The 20617-nt window shown below is 38.9% G+C and overlaps 1 protein-coding gene across 1 annotated transcript; it reads right to left on the bottom strand.

Annotated features, from left to right (window-relative positions):
* Positions 1-3107: 3107 nt before the first annotated feature.
* On the bottom strand, positions 3108-20304 carry LOC137274116 (protocadherin-9-like). Its single transcript, XM_067807114.1, has 5 exons — positions 20143-20304; positions 4800-7571; positions 4390-4503; positions 3980-4090; positions 3108-3723 (listed from the first exon to the last, which is right to left on the bottom strand). Exons 2-5 carry the CDS (start codon positions 7524-7526, stop codon positions 3712-3714), a joined length of 2964 nt encoding a protein of 987 aa, XP_067663215.1. The 5' UTR covers positions 7527-7571; positions 20143-20304; the 3' UTR covers positions 3108-3711.
* Positions 20305-20617: the final 313 nt, after the last annotated feature.

Below are 20617 nucleotides of genomic sequence, written 5' to 3'. Positions count from 1 at the left end.
CCTCTTTTCTAAACCACCCACAGGCGCAGCTTGAGCCCTTATACCTGGTGAAGCTCGTCACAGGGTTTCCAAAGAGGTTGTTCAAGCAGATTTAATATCAGGAGGAATAACCCGACGTGTTGCCGAGTATAAAACTTTTGTAGTTTTCAGATAGTGCCCATGAAACTAAAACGGCTGGCCTCCCATGGATTCCTCTGACCCTTGTGGAAGTGACCATTGTTGACCTGCGGTCCGTCACGGTATCTGCCCATTCACCCTGACCCGCATGGATAATGTAGGATATTTAATGACAGTTTTCGACCGTTTACGTCGGGTTTGCGGGAAAGCTCTGAATGTTGATGGTTTTAACTGGTTCCCCGCACTGAAGACGCTCGTATTAATGGATAAAGTGTAATTTTCGTGATAACTATAAACAACTTGACAAAATAGTCTACTACACTGTAATGGTTGCGCTCTTGTTCCCTCCAACACTTTATGGAGTTAATTGAACCATCAATGTCGAAAACGCTTGTACACTTCCACTGGAATCTTAACCCGACGTTCCTGGTTTCTACAGAAAGCCACCCCTCTTTAAATGAGTCTTACGTTCAATACTTCAAAACAACGTCTTCACATTGAGCGGAGACATTAACGACAAAAGACATAAACGACTTTTATTCTGATTTATATTAACGATAATGCTATCGTCGTGCAACAACCGTCTTCTCCTTATTCACTGGAATGAAAATGGGGTTTATGATATTTTTTTTAAAAGCGATTGAAATTCATGAGGCATGTCAAGCCGTCGAGGGTTGTTTAAGGTTGTTGTAGGAATTGTGCGCCTTTAGAAAATCACTCCTCTTTCTTATTGTTATCATTTATAAAGCAGCATACTTCTCTTTGTCCGTAGCTTCAATGTCACTTTCATAAAGCTCGTCTTGTAAGTACTCATTATATCATCCCGTTCTTGAAAGATCGTCAAAGAATGTGAAAAGTAATCGCCCGTGTTGGGCTAAAGCCTGTGAAATATGTGATGTGTGTTAGTTAATCCACGTCTATCCCACATCCACTTTGAAAATAGACGCTCAACACTTCAATAACACAATTAAAAACACAATTAAACTATGGCCACCATAGTGATGTCAGAGTGCGTTTGTGCTTTACGGTATGTCTCAAATGAACCTTGTGTTACATTACATATAAATATTTCATATAAAGATTTTTTTCTTTCACGTTGTACGCTTTGATGACATACTCTTCACGTAGAAGTAGGGGAGATAATTGTTAATTTACCATTGAAAATGTGGGAGATGAGTCGGAGTCGATCAATATTGATATGATAATAAGGAATGTTTTGACAGTGCATCACCACATGCACTTCCCCAGGACCATACGTGTTTGTACAATAACGGCTCTGGAAAGATGACTGGCGTATGCCGTCAAATTTGCGAGACTACGATTTTCACTTTCAAACCCAAAACGGCTAGAAACAAACACTAACAACCGTGTGATGCAAGATGAATATTAAAATGAATGGTCTACATTGATTTATCGACCAGTATGGAAACCGTCAAAATCAAGAATGACACCCCCATGCGCGTGTGTGGGACTACTGCGTTATGCACGTGTATCCCATGCGTTGTGTTTAGGAGTTGTGATAAAGACAAATGGTGGGGCGTTCATACCATACCTGTCTTTGAAAGGTTTGTTAACACTTGTACTTCCTAGCCAACTTGAAAATTCACGTTCCCCTACTTTTATATAAGAGTGTTGTCTGACTACGAAGTATGTGATACATGTACTTACTGAAAACACGGATATCTCAGTTTTGTCACGGTAGTTTGAGCATCACTCTATCATTCCCCGTGTGTGTTTGCACTAAATCCTGATCTTTAGCTCCATCGCCATCAACAGCATATATATGTGTGTTTGCACGAAATCCTGATCTTTAGCTCCATCGCCATCAACAGCATATATATATCCTAAACATATGCTGTTGAGATGGAGCAATAGATCCATATATATATATATATATATATATATATATACCACCAACACCAACAGCGTATGTATATATGTGTTTGCACTAAATCCTGATCTATATATATATATATATATATATATATATATATATATCGATGCTCATGCTATTAACCACTGTTTCGTATTACTGGACACCCTCACATTCAAGTCCAGTGTCTTAGTACACATTGCAGAGATGTACGAAATGATTTCCCTCTCCTTGGCTTTTTTCATGGTCGCACTCGAAATATTGACAATCCAGTGGAACTAGAATAAAAAATGACCAAATACGGTCATTTAAATTTACCCATGTATCGTGATATAAAATGTTATGGAATCTAAAACAATTGTTTATCAATGTGATTTGAGTAGTACTGACTATGTCATTGAGTGAGCGACTGAATATTCACTAGTATCGTGTCACGTGACGAATATCCATTGGAAACAACCAAGCATATCACCGTCCACCCAGTGCAATATATTTATCAATAACATGTCATGGCTTTCATAGTAATACTATTCAATCAATTGAATAATATCGTTGGTATCGAATATCCATAATTATTGCAGGTACAGCATCAGAAGGTTAATATATGGGACAATTCACTGTGATGCGGGATGGGGAAGGTCATTAAAGTACATGTTTTACGTGTTTATGTTTATTCGAATAAACCTAAATAAATTTCCCTCGTTGTGTTTAATTGACTTAAAAGGTTTTCCTGGGAAGGTGTTCTTGATGTAAAAACTAGTAAAAATACTGTTCTAACAATTTACGATTTATCCCCAACACGACTACAGCTGTCGCTTGTGAAGGGTTTCAGAACAAAGACCAAAGAATCAATTATAAAATATGATAATATCTTTGTCCTAGTTCGGGGCCAGTAGGTATTTGTTACAGGTAAGCCATGAGTTATAACACTAGCATTTTACCAAGGCTGTTTAATGTGAATTGGCCATATGATAAGTTGAGTGCTTATGGCCTATATGAATGATAAGGGCGCCTATTATTTATTCCCTTATCACCTTATTCCCCATCCAAGCTTACAACAGACTTCATTCCATTGGCACTATGTGATCCTCTTTTCAGAACAACACAGACAGCTATGTCAGTTCAGTAGTCAATTTATTAACAATAACAATGTAAACGTACAAAATTAACAAGTGCTATTTACAAACAATGAAGAAATATACATCTGTATAACGGCAATGAACAAGAGTGAGCAAGTGGACCAATGATGTTAACTATGATGGACACACGAAATGAACATAATATCCATGTAATGTACAATACGGTATGTTCTCGGCCAAAGAAACTGATTATGCACTTCGGACACTTCGAGAATTTATGCCAAATCATAATGTACATTTTTACCCATATTTTGACATCTTTTCATATATTATGTTTTGACACATTGGTGTATATATTATGTATAAAATAGATCAGTCAATTTGAATATTTTTACAATTTTTAAGGGATGAACATATATCTGTTAGAAAAATGACACCTTTGAGTTTTTCACAGTTGATTTATAAAACACATTTGGTAGACATTTCGATGGACTTGTGATTCACATGTCAGTTTCATCTGCGCGGATTAATGACCTTGGCAGTGCCAATCAGGATATGAAATGAACATGTAGTCACTGGGATGTGACGCGTGGTAATGCTGGCTCAAGGTTAAAGCTGAACAGGTGTCTGGAAGCTTTAGCATCAAACGGACATCTGAAAGATGAAAAACATACATTTTTAAAAAAATAAGCTCACACTGTTATTTATGCAAAAAACCGTCAACATTACATATTAACAAACGTTCATGTGAAGAAATGCATGAATGTTGTGATATCATGTGTGACGTTTTGCACAACGAAATAGCGAAAAACAGGCCTTTAATGCAAGTGTGTAGGTTTTCTTTGAATATGAAGACATTTTAGAGTTGCGACATATGAATCTAATAAAAACACGAAGGACAAAGCTTTACCTTGAGACTATTGTTCATGTCAAGGTCACTTCCGCCATGGCCGCTATCAGTTCCTATTGTCTCCCCTGACGTGTCACTCCAAACATCCGGGTCCTTCTCTCCATCTTTTGCCTGTAATAACACATAACGTGATCATTATGGTAAATTATTAAATAATTCGGGTTCTGTTTTAATTATCCATCTATTTCAATAACAACAAGTTACGTTGAATATATCTGGTGAATTGTAGTAAATACCAATCCAAACAATATGGCATTTCGTTCTCTTGTGCAACAGCCGTTGTCGGTACATGGCACACCCGACAAGATCCGGTTTAGAACTGATCTTCAGTAACCCATGGTCGTCAGAATATGGACATGTGATATGGACATGACATATACCAGTGTGATTTCAGCTGAAGATATACTTACATTATTATGGTTCTTCTTTAACCGGAGAGACTGCACTAATGCCTTGTGTTGATGAAGGATGTCTACCACACTGACTTCTCCCTCTATCGAGGTGGATGAAGATGGCACACGTGACTGAAATAGACATGAAATATATTAGTGATGAAATACATTAGTGATGTCCATATCATAATGTCAGCTACCACTGAATCATAAACAACCGAGTCAGTGATTATCTAAACAATATATCGTTAAATCAAATGAAATATAAATGAGTTCATTACGGGCATATGATTAAATTTGGCATTTATATATTGCAATGTACTGACTGACCTGTACCAAATGACGCTGACATATGATTAAATCGTGTATTTATAAATCACAATTAATTGAATTGGTATAAACTTCATATTTTCATGTGAAATACCTACCTTTTTATTGTTTTTAGCTGGTGACGCTGCATTGCTTTTATTGGAACTTTCACTCAAGTGCCTCAGTTGATTGTATTGAGATTCCTCTGTAGCGAAAACGTCACTTTTATTGTCCTTAGTGTCATTTTTAAAAGTCACAGTCTTCTTCGTGAGCTTGTTACCCTCGGTGACTAGTATAATACCAGGCTTTAATTCGTTAAATTCCTTTTTACTGCCCTTGGAAGAAGATTTGGATGAGGAATATTGGTTCTTCTCGCTATCAGTGTAGTCTTTGTATTTGCGCCTATTGTCCACGTATCGAATAGTGAATAGAGTTCCGAGGACTACAATAGCCAATACAGCTGTTATACAGACGAGGACAATGACGATTTTCATGTTAGTGTCACTGGACGTTGCTGTATAAGCGTCTGCGTGAACGATTTCAACGTTAAGAACGGCGTAGGTGGCTCTCTGGGGGGTCCCGTCGTCGTGCACGCTGATGTTGATGTTGTACTTCTTCACATCCTTGTCCGTGACTGCCCGGCCGAGTCTGATGACACCGCTGCTGGCGCTGATTTGAAACAAGCCGGTTTGATTAGCTGTGACGATTGAGTACGTGAGCCATCCATTGAGTCCAGAGTCGAGGTCATACGCTTGCACAATTGCAATTTCAGTGCCAGGTTCCATATTGTGGGGGATGGTTATTGAGTCGTTACTTGGCACAGGGAAATTGATTTCGGGATGGTTGTCATTGTCGTCAAGGATACGGATTTTGATCGGCACCGATGTTATCTGTGGCGGGGTGCCAAGGTCGGACGCCAGAATGTCGAAATTGTAAGTTTCCATGGATTCGTAGTCAATTTCAGCTGCAGTGCTGATTTCACCTTTTGCGTTCACGGTGAAAGGAATAACACCGTTGACAGGGGATCCACGTAGTGTGTATTGCACTTCACCTCCTTTACCAACATCTGCATCTGTTGCTCTAACTTTACCAACGAAAGAGCCAACGGGAGAATTCTCCTTCACAGAGAACACGTACGACACGTTAGAGAAGGTGGGGCTCAGGTCGTTCTTGTCGCCGATGTTGACAACAACAGTGGTCGTTCCGGTCAACGGTACCTCGCCCTTGTCAATTGCAAACACTTTAAATGTATATTTCGGAACCGCCTCCCTGTCGAAAGTCCTAATGGCGGAAATTTCACCTGTGGATTCGTCAATGTCGAAAGATAGAGAGGCAGCAGTATCAAGCTTGTACACGATTTCACCATTTTCACCAAAGTCTTTATCGCTGGCTTTGACCTCGCCTAACGATACCGGAAAAGCGTTGTTTTCGTCAATACTTTTGAAGTACTTTTCTTGAGAAAACAGCGGGGCGTTGTCATTATCGTCGGTAACACGGATCAGGAACTCTTGGTAGGAAGACAAAGGGGGCGTGCCCTGATCCTGACACGTGACAGTCACATTATGCACGTGCATTCCTTCCCGATCTAACGACCGAGCGACAATCACTCTGTATTCCGTTAGTTCAAGTTTCTGGAGTTGGAAATACTGGCCAGTGATTTGACAAGCAACCAATCCATTTCTTCCTGAATCGGAATCCTTTACAGAAATCAACGCTGCAGTTCTACCAATAGTAGACGACTCAGGAACGGCAGCAGCACCATCTTCAGCGAACAACAACTTAACGTCAATCAAAGGGGGGTCATTAACGTTGTCGGTGACAGCAACGATGACTTGAGCCTCGGCAAACAGTTGAGGGTTTCCGTGATCAACTGCTTTAACATGGAAATCAAAGACTGAACCACCTTCTGAGTTCAAAGTAGATTTTACGCTGATAAGCCCAGTGGATTCCTCAATCGAAAAATGCTTCAAAACGCGTTCTTGAGTTGGTATTGAGAAAAAATAGGATATTTTGGCGTTTTCCTCCATGTCGATGTCAACAGCTGACACTTGCACCACGGTGGAGTCAATATCGGCGCTCTCCGGAAGAGTGGCTTCGTAGATACCACGCTGGAAAACAGGTTCATTGTCATTTTCGTCGATTATGTTAATAATTATGGAGAGAGAACCTGTCCTTGTAGGACTCCCACCGTCAGTAGCTGTTAGAATAAATGCATATTCATCTTGAGATTCTCTGTCAATATCACCTGTCAAAGATAATGACAAGCTTGAAATTTTACCATCCGTTGTAACAGAATCAAGAGCGAATGTCAGAGAACTGGGTGAAAGTTTATAATTCTGCACAAGGTTTTGTTCATTCGAGTCTTTATCCGTTGCAAGCGGGAGGGAAATCTTTGTTCCCAATGATGCGCCTTCAGACAGATTGTATCGAAATTCTGAATTACCGAAACGTGGTGGGTTATCATTAATGTCTTTCACGTTGATACTGACTGTGATTTTTCTGAAAAAGGCGCTTCTAGATGACTGCGCTGCTATATCCAGCGACAACAAACACACTGACACATGTTCACAAAAACTTTCACGGTCCAACACGTCAGTTGTGAATATTTCGCCCGATGTTTCATCAACGCTGAAGAAGGTATCCACCTTGCTCTCCTGAGAGACAATGCTGTACCTCAGGGCCCGAAACTCAGTCTCGCCAACCTGTTGTTGAAGATTAGATCCGCTGGCCACATTCCCAACCAGAACGGGGGCTTCTTGTCCTTCCGAGATCTCAAAAGTGATATTCTGACAACTGACGAGCGTCGTTGAAACCAGGGCCATTAGTGCTGAAATTAGCATCGTCATTTTGAAACCTTCCTATCCTCAGTGTCCGTTACAGCATTGGTTCGTCTGAAATATACAAGAGAGATATTAACACCGTGTCACTACGAATCACCAACGTGAAATACACTAGCTTCAGTTTCACCTAAGCATGTCAAAAAGATAATGGACATATAGGACCACCGTGTCCAAAATAAACATACTCATCCCGGCTACAATGTTGATCCTGTTTTATTGTGATATACACGGGAACCTATCGGAATGAAATTGACTAATATAATGGTGAAATTGACGTGCGTCCCCGTTCGTCCATCGTATACAAAGTGTGAAATATACAAGAATGTTTGTGACAATGACGATTGTATTCTAGACACGCTTCCTCATTGAGGACAAGCAAATATTGGAGGCCGCGAGTCGCTCCACCGACACATGTCACTTGTGAGACTCTCTGTGAGGCTCACGACGAATGATGAGACTGTGTTTTCAATAACACGTTATGTACGCCTGACTGACTCGGGGTTGAAATATACATGAAATAAACAGTCTTACCTCCATGCCGTCCCAAAAGAGTCTTTGTTGCTCAACGCGAATATGAGCATACGGACACCCAAATTCTTGAAATTGGATTTCTAAATTTATTACTCTATTAGTGACAAGACGACTTACCGCTCAAATGAAAGAGACACAATTTATTATATTAACAGGTGGTTGTGTATGCACGGTTTAGGGAGACTGACGTGACATATACACTTACGGTTTTGTTTTATCTTAACCCCAAACTCAATGATAATCGTTAATGGAAACGTCCAGTAATGTTTGAAAGATAACACAACGTTGGAATTACCTTTTATTCGATAGCCTGTCAAAATCACTAACGTGCAAGAGAATTAAGCCACATAAAATCGTAATAGTTGACATAAATCTGCCACAGGTAAATATAAACTGTCGGAGGCTAATCCCAGTGTATAAACAAAATCCAACATTCAAAGTGAAAATGCGACTTACGTGCTAATGGTGTGTATATGAAGCTTATGAAGTAAACTTACAGATAAAATAAATTCATGAAAAGGGCATACTATCACCTTTTAGAGTCACATAATCTTATGGGTGTCTCTCGGCTGATAAATGGGACAAACGCGATAAGAGTGCAAATGAAAACTAATGAAATAAATTTTGTGGACACAAACACTGTCAGTGCCTCAATAAAGACTTAAATCGCACCAGTGCTGAGTGACGTGCAAACCTGGTTTATGGGACAAAAATCTCTCTTTGGAAAACAGTCGCAGATCACGTTTAACAAAGCCGAGCCACGAGGGCACATAATTTCAGTTTTATCGTTTCGGAGAATCACATGATTCATTTTCATATCTGACCATCTTAGCTGGAGGCAAAAGCCCTACCCTAAAATTGCCCGTTTGTTTGCCACACAGAAAATCCATTAAGGGCTCTCAAAGGCACTGAAATAAGCGTAGGAGCGCCGTGGTCAAATAACAATGGTTTACAAAATGTCCCTACACCGGTTCCAAACAGATTCTCGTCACGGTGTCACAGGTGTGAGAACTTCTTAAACTTTCTCCACTTTATTAAGGAGGCACGGGTCAATTCTGACGTAATATGTTCAATTGATGAGTGACAATGAATTACACAATAAAATTGAATCAAATCAAATTGAATCATTTTGTCAAAGCTCTTCTTTTTATCTTTAGAAAGGGCATCTCAGTCAATAACCGCCAAGTACTTAACCTGTACAATACAACAGGGCAGGGTCTAACGATGTGAGGGCAGGGGGCGACTCTAGCCTGTGACGTTTACATTGCGAATTGTCGAGGAGGCTTTGTGGCGCTTTATGTAAACAGATGAGAGGAGAACGTAATCACAGTCCTTTCGACGCAGGACAGAATTACAAGATGTACCCCTGATAACATTAGCGTTAAGATGAAGACAGTCTTCATCACGACAGCCGGACTCCACTGGATTAGGATGTTAAACATACCGGTAGATCATCACACAGAGAAGACCTACACGTCTTTAAATACAAACAGTATTTTATAGACGGAGAATGTGTATGTATAGATGCTCCACATCTTAGGATAAAGAAGTATTGCTCGTTTAGAAAAGTAATTCTAGTGTCAGCTAAACCAACTATTGTTTCATTAGATTATTAAATACTGCTGGTTGATTATGTAGCGATATATTAGAATTATGACACCATGATGCTGTCATATTTCATCTATTGCTACAACAAGTGACAGCATCTCACAACTAGTGCATCTTAAGTGTAATAGTAGAAGAGAGTATTAACGCAACAGGAAAAATGTATGTCTCAGGTAACGACTTAGATGTCAGATACAAATTCTGCCACATTAATCAAATTCACTGATATATATCATCTAAACTAATTTTCACCTTTAATATTCAACTCGCTAGTACTATCTAAAACTTCATTACACAAGCATTGATTCATTCAGGTCGTCTAACAATCAGGGACTTTTCAAAGTACATCCACTTCAAATCAAATACCGATTAAAGATGATCACATTACGTCTACTCACATTACAGTAGAGACAACTCCAGTAATGGTATCCAGTTGGCTATGTTCAATCACACTAACTGTTATCCAAACTGTCTCTGGAATGAACCTTGCTCATCACAGTCACAGACACAAGTAATCTATCTGCGATCTGCACCCTACTTAATACCAGTAGGCACCTTTGGGCATCCCCATTGGCTCAAAGCAAATCAAAATACAAGACAATCTCCCAGCCAGGGTAATCGCTGTTTATAATGGGCCGACGGGCTCTGAGGACATGTCCGAAATACCTCCTATTGTTTGGCTAGCGGTCCTATTGTCTTGACCACTGCCGATTGGCTGAAGCCTGTTGCCAGACTCAAGTAATTGGCCACCCATGTTCCCCTCTATTGTTTCGTAATGTTTAATTGTTTGCTCAACGGACTTAATCCCATTTGATGAATCGGCTGGTCTAGTTGGCCGTAAAAGAATTAACACCCTGAAGATACAACCGAAGGTGCGATTGACAAAATCACATCCATTTGATGGCCAAATGTTGTCTGGGGTTCTTCAAGACCCGCGGGTATTTGTCCCAAATTGCAACTTGACAGGTTATCGTCAACAGACGTTTTCACACATCTACATCGGACCCGCCGACTTTGATCCGAAATAATTATCTTAATTGTAGGCAAAGACGCATCTTTGTAATTGACGTGGTTCGGTTTGAAACTGACTTGCTAAATATGACAGACATGTCAAGATGTGCCCCGACATATGTTCTGTCTATTGTCATTAATTGACATGAACATGATGACTTATATTAAGTAATTATCCATTATGTGCAAACCGCTGTGAAGTCTATTTCAAAATATGCAAGTCCTTGATCTTGTCAATTGCACGTATTGTAGCTAAATAAACATCAAAGGTTTTCACGTTTTTCAGATTAGATTCAGTTACGTTTACATGAACGTTGTATTTTTAAATTTATAAATTATTCTAGACACTAAAGAAATTTATTATACACATCCATCAACCGGTCACGTAATCATGTGCATTCAGTGAAAAGCATACAATTTTTTTAGTTCTTTCAACTTTATCCATCAAAATGTCACTTATTTATGTTCGTCTCATACCGATGACTCAAAAATAATACGATTTATCTTAATTAACAGGATACACGTCAGTCTCACTGTCAATCGGACGTCGTCGAGATGTCTGAAATCGACATCATTGAAATAAGCATGCACACTACACCACAAGTGTCAATCATATACTTTACAAAACTGATAAGCATCTCACTGACAGCTATATCATATTGTAACATCGTCGGACGTGTGTGGCCAGAAACCCTTTGTTTTCATAGCTATCTACATGCACCTATCTTACTCTGATCGTCGACGTCTTTGCTCTTTTCCCATAGATGTGTATTGAAGGTGGTTTGTATTTCATGTCTAAATACATTAGGTTGTGAAACAGTCCCTGACTTGTACGTTAGGAATGAGACTAGGTCACGCGAAATTGACAGCAAGGACGGAAAGAATAGCCCTTTGACCTGATTTGCTAGACCGATGTTTTGTTAAAGGTCTGTTGAAGGGATCGAGAGACGTTTCAGTAAACGTGACTAATGGTGAATCCTACACGGCCTACCGCAATTTTCTTGCAGCATATGCTGTCTGGGGATGTGAATTGTTAGTTATACGAAAACAGGTAACTACTATAAGAGTTTAATTTGATATATCTCCAAAGCGAAACAAGACATTTTCGATGTCATAAGTCATTGAGAGATATACTTCCCGACTTGTAGGCATGTTTGGGTAGTCTCATTGTTACAGCGTTCGCTCGTCACGGGTTTGATTCTCCACTGACCTATATTGTGTGAAGTCCCTATCTGCCTCCTCCGTGCTTTTGACGAACTAATTTTAAAAGCGATGTAAAACAATACTCATTCATTCTTGGTTAAAACTTATAAGTGATGGAAGAGTGGTGTTAAACCTAAAGTTCTTCAAAGAGTACTTGTCATTTAAGAATTATTGTTTGGAAATGCGAACATAATTAACAAACTAAAAGATATATGTTTCTGAAATACGTTACCTTCCTAAGTTTTATAGAGTGCTTGCAATATGTGATATGTTAAAATGAATAATTGTATTGTCAGTTTCACTCTCAATGATTGATTGAAATAGACACTCTAATTGTGAAGATGTACAATGCCTGTATAACAGTAAAGTTGTCTATATCATAAAGTTAACAGCCTGTCGGCTAGACATTGAGCAGGGGGGCAATATACACGAATACAGACCTATTATTGATGACTTCTCACACTTTTATGATGCAGGTGACGACAGGCCAGTTTAGCCATGAATTTAATATGAGAACCTCCTTGAATAATGTAAAACCCATCGTATTAGAGTGTCACGGTATTCATAACCAAATTATCCAGAAACAAAGAGCGTCACATTAATTCATCATAGTGGCTATGTGTCATTCAGCTTGTGGAATACTAATACTTATATGTATAAGTCATTGTACGTGACTGAAATGTAAACTTGCCGGTCAAGACCTACAGTAGTCAGTTTAAAATCTATAACTGTAGAGTGGGGGTATGTGGTGGTGTTTTAAATACATGACAGATGGAGTTCGCATTCCCGATGCTCGGCACTGAACATAAATTCATATGTCCATAAACAGCGGGTCATGTCCGTGATTCGGCTGTTAAAGTAGCAGTTACTGTACACGTGGTGACTACTGAACAGCCTCGTGCCATGGTGGGTTATGGGGACTTAGTTTAAACACGATGTTGGGAAACTGTGTGAACTGGCTCTGAGTGTATGGTGTTTCCAACCACTGTGTATGCTCTGAGTTTGGCTGTGTTTTTATTATCATTGGCAGCATTAGGATTAATATCTGACTGTTTCTGACAATAACAAGAACCGATTGAATTTTGAAATATCATCGTCATCGTCATCGTCATCGTCATCGTCAAACTGACCACACCGTCATCATGATTTGTAGTTATTATTATCCCCACAAATGTAAACTCGGTACCCTACTGCCTTTTCCCAAACTTTCCATCACATGGATTAATTTAACTCGTTATTTTGTGTTGCTGGGTCAAACATCGAACCGTCATCCCTGGCGTAAGCTATCCCCCAAGGGTCAGTGTCTCGGTGTATGCAGACAATCTGCAGTCATCTAAACTGCATCGTCCCAGACAGGCAGACGCCGAAACATAAACAGACAGACTATCCTATTATAATCCGCCTTAAATTATACACAAATCTGTTAGGTATGTACGTAATCGTCCTCTTTGTTTACTTTTACGCATAAACAAAATCACATGACGAGATGACCATCAGTTCAGACTGAATTTTCCTATGACCCTCTATTTTAAGTATGAACGTTTTTGACATCCCCACATAGATGAATAAAATACATAAGTGTTCCATATTCCATATTCATTATTCGTATATATAGATGCAAATTGATGCTCGTACGAATATGATCATATTAGCATGCAAGGCTGTGATATATTCACATGCACTTAATTTCAAATATATTTAGGGTTATTGATTTGTCATCCAGTTATGAGATTTCCGGTTCAGTGGACATCAGAAGCTGTACTCTCGTGATTGACATGCTTTTATCTCCATTTCAGTGGGTCACTGCACATGCATGGGATTCGGATAGTTACAGTCCATCAAAAGCAGCTCATATTTCATATTGATAATGCCTTGCAATAAAGAGCATCATATTTCGTGAAATGTTCACCAGTTTGTAAGTAAACTATAAACAATGTATCAACAAACGTAATACGGACAAATGCAAAACACAAACATCGCGTCAGTGAAAATGAAATGACGTGCATTTCAGACATGGCGATGTCAATTTCACCTGGTGTCTGTATCGCATTTAAACAGGATGCCACTTTCCATGATTTCATACATAAATAAACTCAAGACAATCATTCAAATACAAACGAATTAAACTGGCCCCTTTTGTTTAAAGTCCGAAACATAAACATGGAATGTGTGACGAGGATAGAAACTAGTAACCGTCATTGTAAACATGTTGATGCAATTGACGGCAGGTGACAAAGGCGACTTTGGCGTATTTTCCTTTCGGCGTCCGGGCGTCTGCCCCAGACACAAGACAGATGTCTGCACTCTGGCTGTGTGTTCTGAGGCAGCATCACCTGGGGATATTGCGTAGAGGAATATGATATTTCAAAGAGGAATGATTCTGAGAAATATTTGTTTTTAACGATTTAATTGGAAAATGGCTAACTTTATTCTTCCATTCATTTTGATTTTAAAGTTGGAATTTCCATTTGGTTATTTTCGGTCTGATTACTAATTTTGTAATTCTAAAGTTTGCCTTCTGAAACACTGCAACTGACAACCGTGTTTGTAAATTGTTGGCTGTTTTTAAAAGAAATCTGGAGGATTACCCTTTTTCGTCAAATGCGGTATCTCCGATAGGTTAAAGTTTGACACAATTAAGGAATAAGTCGGTATCATGATAAACATTACATATACTCATACCGATATTTTGGGGAAAACACAGATGAAGTTTAACGTGACAAATGCTCTTTTTCACCACAATAGGAATATAAAGTCCACTTACAATGAACATGGTCATTCGAAAACCAATGTCAAAGGTACGAAATGGCCACTTGTTTTGAAACAAACATCTCTCCATGTCCGTGCATGTACCTTAAATAGATAATCATTTTCAGATCATATTTCAGTATAAGATTCTGCTCGGGAAAACAAAGGACAAAGAAGTCGACCACGGAATCAATTAACAAGCTATATTATAGAATAAGCGAATACATGCTTGGTTGTCAGATGATTGACAGGTTGTATATGGACATTAATTACGGAATGGTGGGTTTGTTTTGGTTACAAGAGGAAGTGTCATATGAAATCGACAACGCATCACGACGACAAAGTGATTTGATAGCATGCTCAATGTACAAAAGGGGTTATTAAATATCAAAATGATACATCGAGTACGGATTTGCTGTCTAAGTGAAAAGCATATTATTTTCATTTCATACTCTGTATGAAGAAATGCATGCTTGTGAAAATGTGTGACTGACGAGAGCTTGTGGGAGGGCACGGGTGTAAGAAGGGGAGGGCAGTTGAGTTTGTTCGATGGTATATGTCTTCAGTGTAATAAACAATCTTACTACTTATTATGAATGCGTGTAGACCAGTTGTAGGAACATTGATCCGACAAGACTACCCACCACCTTGGTACTCGTATAACAGGTGTCACCCACGTAGGCATAGGCGTGGCGGGGCGTGGCAGGGTTTAGTGGTAATGTGTATTGTAGTTCTACAAAATAAAAACAAACCTCTTGACACACTTTACCATATGGCGTTTTGACTACACACAATTTACATACACTGTAATCTCCTGCTATTCCTTTCACAACGGAAACCACTTATTCTGTAATAATTGACTGTTTCACTAAATTCTTAATCTATCAGCAGGATCCAGCGCGTTAATTGAAAAAGAGATAAACTGAAAAGATCCCAATCAGAAGAACTCTCACCAGCTATTTCCACCAGATATTCATCGCAACCATCCCTAACCCCAACCCCCTAATTTCCGCAGTCACTCCCCTCCCCTGTGGGGCTGTAATCTAATGGCAGTCCACCCCTCCCCTACCCCAACACCCACCCCAGTCGCCTCAGACGTCAGTCAGTACATCAAATCACCACATTTCGTTACACATAATAAATTTCAATGAAAGGAGCCTCTTTGAAAAAGTCAATCTCGAGAAGCAACCAGTCGTAAAATTAGACAACAAATGAAGTACCCGGGTGCAGTGGTTGTGTCATAAAGAATGCAAAGGGCTTTCTATCGCTATTTGTCTAGTGAGGACTACATACGTCTTGACAACTATATTGGACAGTCGTTATACTTTTTATTGCAGATTTCAACTACAGCGCGTATTACAGAGGTCAACTTCGAAAGTACACATATACAATCATTATTACCTTCTTCTTTATTGAAACACACAATCTCCGATGTCAGTGTTCATTTCATCAATGAAATATACAAGGGTCATTTGCAAACGACACGATTACTACTTGTAAATGACTTAGTATGGTTTATAAATACATTGCAATATGTTACATTTCTTTTGATGAGCTCAAACTTCAAGGAAGGTTTTAACACAAATATCAGAATAGGAAACAACAGTTTATGAATGACAACTTCTGGCGTATTGTAATAAATCAGAATCTGTCATCCTTAACGACGTGTTTTGATATTTACACGCTGACATCTTAAATACCTTTCAAGCAGATGCGAATGTACAACTCATACATAAGCTATGTCGATTGTGTAGTCACATTATTACTCCGACATGAAGCGGAAGAAGTGTATCGAAGCGAATATGTGATGCTCCAGATGTGGCTATAATTCCATGTTCAATGAGGATGAGTTCCTACACGCAGAAAAAGGTTTACTGTTTAAATTAAACTACGCATCGTAAATTTTACCTTAAATGCCTTCCACGGATTCATTCGTACTTCATCCACGTGGATTACACACAAAACTGTCATTCATATTTTGAACGCATGCCACAATTTCTTTTATAATATCACCTGTTGCTCTAACCGTTCATGACGCAGGCGTCTGCATGCTCACAAAGACGTGATTGTCTTGCATGGTTCCGCTTGTGTGTTTGGTTGAGAAGATGTCTGGCATAGTTTCTGGGTATGTACTATATACTTGGCCAGACGTGATGACAGAGGGTTAACGTGGAGAGCACAATAGATGGCTTCTCTTACAGCGCTAATATGTGGAAACCGACGACACGCGTTAATCCGAGGATTGCATATGAAATGGTGCATTCGAAGGATCCGATGACTTCATGGTTAAGGTCACTATATCACTTTGGCTTTATTTCGTGTTAGAGAAAGCTCAAGTGACACACGTTTTTCTTATGCGTGAAAACCAATTGCAAACAAAAGCCTCCGTCTATGAATCACAGTCAAATTGTAAACATACGAAAAGTTAACTCAATGTTACCCGAGTCGTTAACATATTTCTGTAACCTAAAGCATCATCGTATCCCAGCTGTGTAGATTGATGCTCATTCTGTTGATCACTGAATTATCTGGTCTAGACTCGATAATTTACAAATCACTGCCATACAGCTGGAACATTGTTGAATGTGGCGTTAAACAACAACAACAACAACAACAACAACAACAACAACAACCAAACTAGCTTAATTAGCTGACTATAACTGAAAAATATACAATTTCTGTTTTAAAAGCTGTTTCGCAAGTTCTCGTTTTCACTTACAAAACCCATGTGAAATTTAGTTATACTTTATTGAAGGAAAAACGGATGGATCCGTAAACGCAATCGCATGAACTTTGAGCTACCATTGACAATATTTGAATGCTTTGACAGATATAGACCAGGATATATTGAATATTTTGTCACCTCCAAGCTCGACATATTATGATAATAGGACAAACACGTGTTTCTCCTCAACACCTGGTGTCTGTATGGTAATTATAATGTTTTGCTATTCTATGTTTTAGAGTTAGTCATTAGCGTTTGTATTTGACCTTTCATTGCCCTGTAACAAAAAAAGTTTTCTCTGTAAGCCCATGCATCAGTTTCTTAAGTGACCAGCTTTAGACTCATTTCAAATGTTTCTGTCTACATTAAGCCAGTAATATATGCGAGCACTGCTCTTAATAGACATATCTCACATTTTTACACCTTTGTCAACGTGTAGATATGTACATATACTTACACTTAGGTTTGGTAAGACTCACATTAACGACAGACTATTGAGAAATATTTCCCACACCGGTTTATAAATCTACTGAACCTTGTCAGACAGCACAATATACTCGAATAACTGCTTATTCACGATATACCAACACCACCTGCGTCTAGAGCATTAGATAAAAAACCGAAACATTGAAGAGTATTATACACTAATATATACCTTGTACTTGTCGATTACACTTGTGATTGTAACATGCTCGACCTTCCCAGTAGTTCAGAGGGTTTAATGCATGTTTATTGGCGTAGTGCTAAAGCAATATGCAATTTTGTGATTCATCAGTTTAGATTGTAGTTTTTCATAAAGGTCGTTCCGATTCTAACCTCTGAGTCATGTATATCACCTGTCAACTTGTAAACACTAGTACTGTGTGTAAATAGTTAATACTGGGGTTGTATAGGTGTGAACGTGTTAAGAGTGTAATAGTAGAGTGTATTCAACGTGTTATAACCAGTGTGGGGGAATTGTATTTCGTACGTTGATTTTGCTAATGTGGATGAGTGAAATTATCAAGCCAATTGGGAGCTGTCAACCGAAGTGTGATTTTAACATTTAATTCATCTGCATTGAATTTTCAAACCTATAAATGTTTGTTTGAGTACCACGAATAAATGTATTGGTAGGTAATTACGATTTAGATCTACATAACAACTTACGATGTATGAATATAAATATATTTCAAAGTCTGAATTAATATAATCAATATCTGAATGAATATAAATATATTTTCAGAGTCTGATTTAATATAATCGTGATCTGAACCAAATGAAATAGATCAGTGGTTAAGGGATGCGGTAACCTTCAAATGGTTACGGATACCTACATTTATATTACTTAAAACAAGGATAAACAAGAACATGTAATTTACCATGTCCGAATGTATACACATTTTGTAGAACAAATAAACGCATTGCTTTTAACCTAATATTGGTTATATTGCATTGAGAGCAGATAAATATGTTTGTTACAAAGTTGCATCAAAGGACGCCGATTTGATCCACATTAATTCAATGGTATTATCGTTATCCCGCTCCACAGGTTAGGCAAAACAGACAATGGTAAAAAATAATTAAAAGAAGATCCTATTCCAATGGTGAATCCCATACCCGGGGGAATTATAAACCGAAACATAAACATTCGTGAGATTAGCACACATCCACATTCCATCTCCATCTTATCGCTGTTAATCCAATGCAAACATTTTTGGTGTGGAGTGTTGTGTTAGTTTATGAGGCTACGATTTGGGGATTATCCGGATTAACAATAATCGGATAATTAAAAAGGTTAAGTGGATTACCTGGTTAAGCAAATAGATTAATTAGCCTAGTTTTTGTAATGCTGAGTATTTGGTTATGCTGTAAGGTATTTAACTGGGAAGTGAAAATGAGCCAACGAGATGAATCGTTGCACGAAAGAGGGAGTGTTTGGGAAAAAATGTCTTTTAAAGGGTTTTGGTTTAGGTGACAGGATGCAAGTTCAGTCTCCACACAAAGTATGTGGACATAGTGTAGGCGTGTGTTGCCTTCCGCAACGTGCTACTGTTAATGCAGACTGTACGTGGAATAACCTCAATTACTCGCAATGGCATGTTGAATTTCCGGGCGTTCATTACCTTTGCGGGATTTTACAGTTTTTTCGACAAACGAACTGGAGGTATCGTTCTCACCTAACTAAAGATGAGGGTTTTCAAAACGATTTGATTTATGGAAGACAAGGAAGATTTCAACATCTTTCTTTTTTGTCTTGCCTGTACTCAACAAAATTGACGTAAATGGTTTTCTGAAACAAACCTGCTTTACACATAATTTCCTTACTGGCATTCTAGAAGTCTACACGCACAATAGTGAACGAACTGTATAGAACCCAACGCCTTTTATTTGGCGAGTATGACGTTTCGATAAAGATTCTTGAACAGCGTGTATCAAAACGTCGCACTCATCAAGAGTAGTTGTTTTCCATAAATTTGTTAAATACTCTAAAACGTAATTTACAGTTGAATCTTTACTAAACAGTCGGTGCAGTTCAGCAGTGTCTCGTGAGTTCCCAGTCTAAAACCGTTTACATTTCTGTGTATATGCCTTGACAATATCATGGTTGTGTATATTGACACTAGCGCTGTCTAAAAGTCTCGGCTAAAGAAATATCGAAAATCCGAACGTCAAATAACTACCGCTTGCATTGAACCAATCATTACGATGCATGCTTGTCACAACCACGTGTGATATGTCATCACTCTAAAACAACAGTCATATTTTTCACACTGTACCATACATCACAATCCTTATCATCACCCTGTGTTGTCTTACCTGTAACATCAAAGAGCGCCGAAAATGCAGGTGAGAATCACACACAATAAATCACTCTTCGCTCATCAGCAGCAAGGTGTAACAACAGTTAGCGTATTCCGAACTCCTTTCACCGTTTAACACAACCCTACTCACTCGAACATCACCCCTGCTCCAATTGACGATATAGCGAGGCGACTGAACGCAAATATCCCGCGTACAATGTCATGGCCGGGTAAACATGGCTTCCGCGCTCAGCCAATCAAATCACAGAAGCCATATCGGTACGGAATCTACTATACTGAATTTAATTCTCTGGATATTGGCTGTAAAAGGCCAAGGGCCTGCGAGCATTGCCTCTTCTTTTGTTTTCCTTCCATTTAACATATCATACCTCGGTAGGTCCGAAAAGCCGGTTACAATAGCCTTGGGGTGGACAACTGATAACGAGGGTCGAGAGATGTACCCTCGAGTTAAGGGGTGTTCTTTAAGACGC

Source organism: Haliotis asinina, chromosome 2, assembly GCF_037392515.1.
Source record: "Haliotis asinina isolate JCU_RB_2024 chromosome 2, JCU_Hal_asi_v2, whole genome shotgun sequence".
NCBI lineage: Eukaryota > Metazoa > Mollusca > Gastropoda > Lepetellida > Haliotidae > Haliotis > Haliotis asinina.
The sequence above is the reverse complement of the archived record's forward strand: the minus strand, read 5'-3'. Positions and strand labels throughout refer to the sequence as shown.

Coding starts and splice junctions, on each gene's coding strand:
- LOC137274116 (XM_067807114.1), bottom strand. CDS start 7,526: ATGACGATGCTAATTTCAGCACTAATGGCCCTGGTTTCAACGACGCTC. Junction 4,504..4,799: donor CAGCTAAAAACAATAAAAAG/GTAGGTATTTCA, acceptor TGTCTATTTCAG/TCACGTGTGCCATCTTCATC. Junction 4,091..4,389: donor TAAAGAAGAACCATAATAAT/GTAAGTATATCT, acceptor GTGTTATTACAG/GCAAAAGATGGAGAGAAGGA.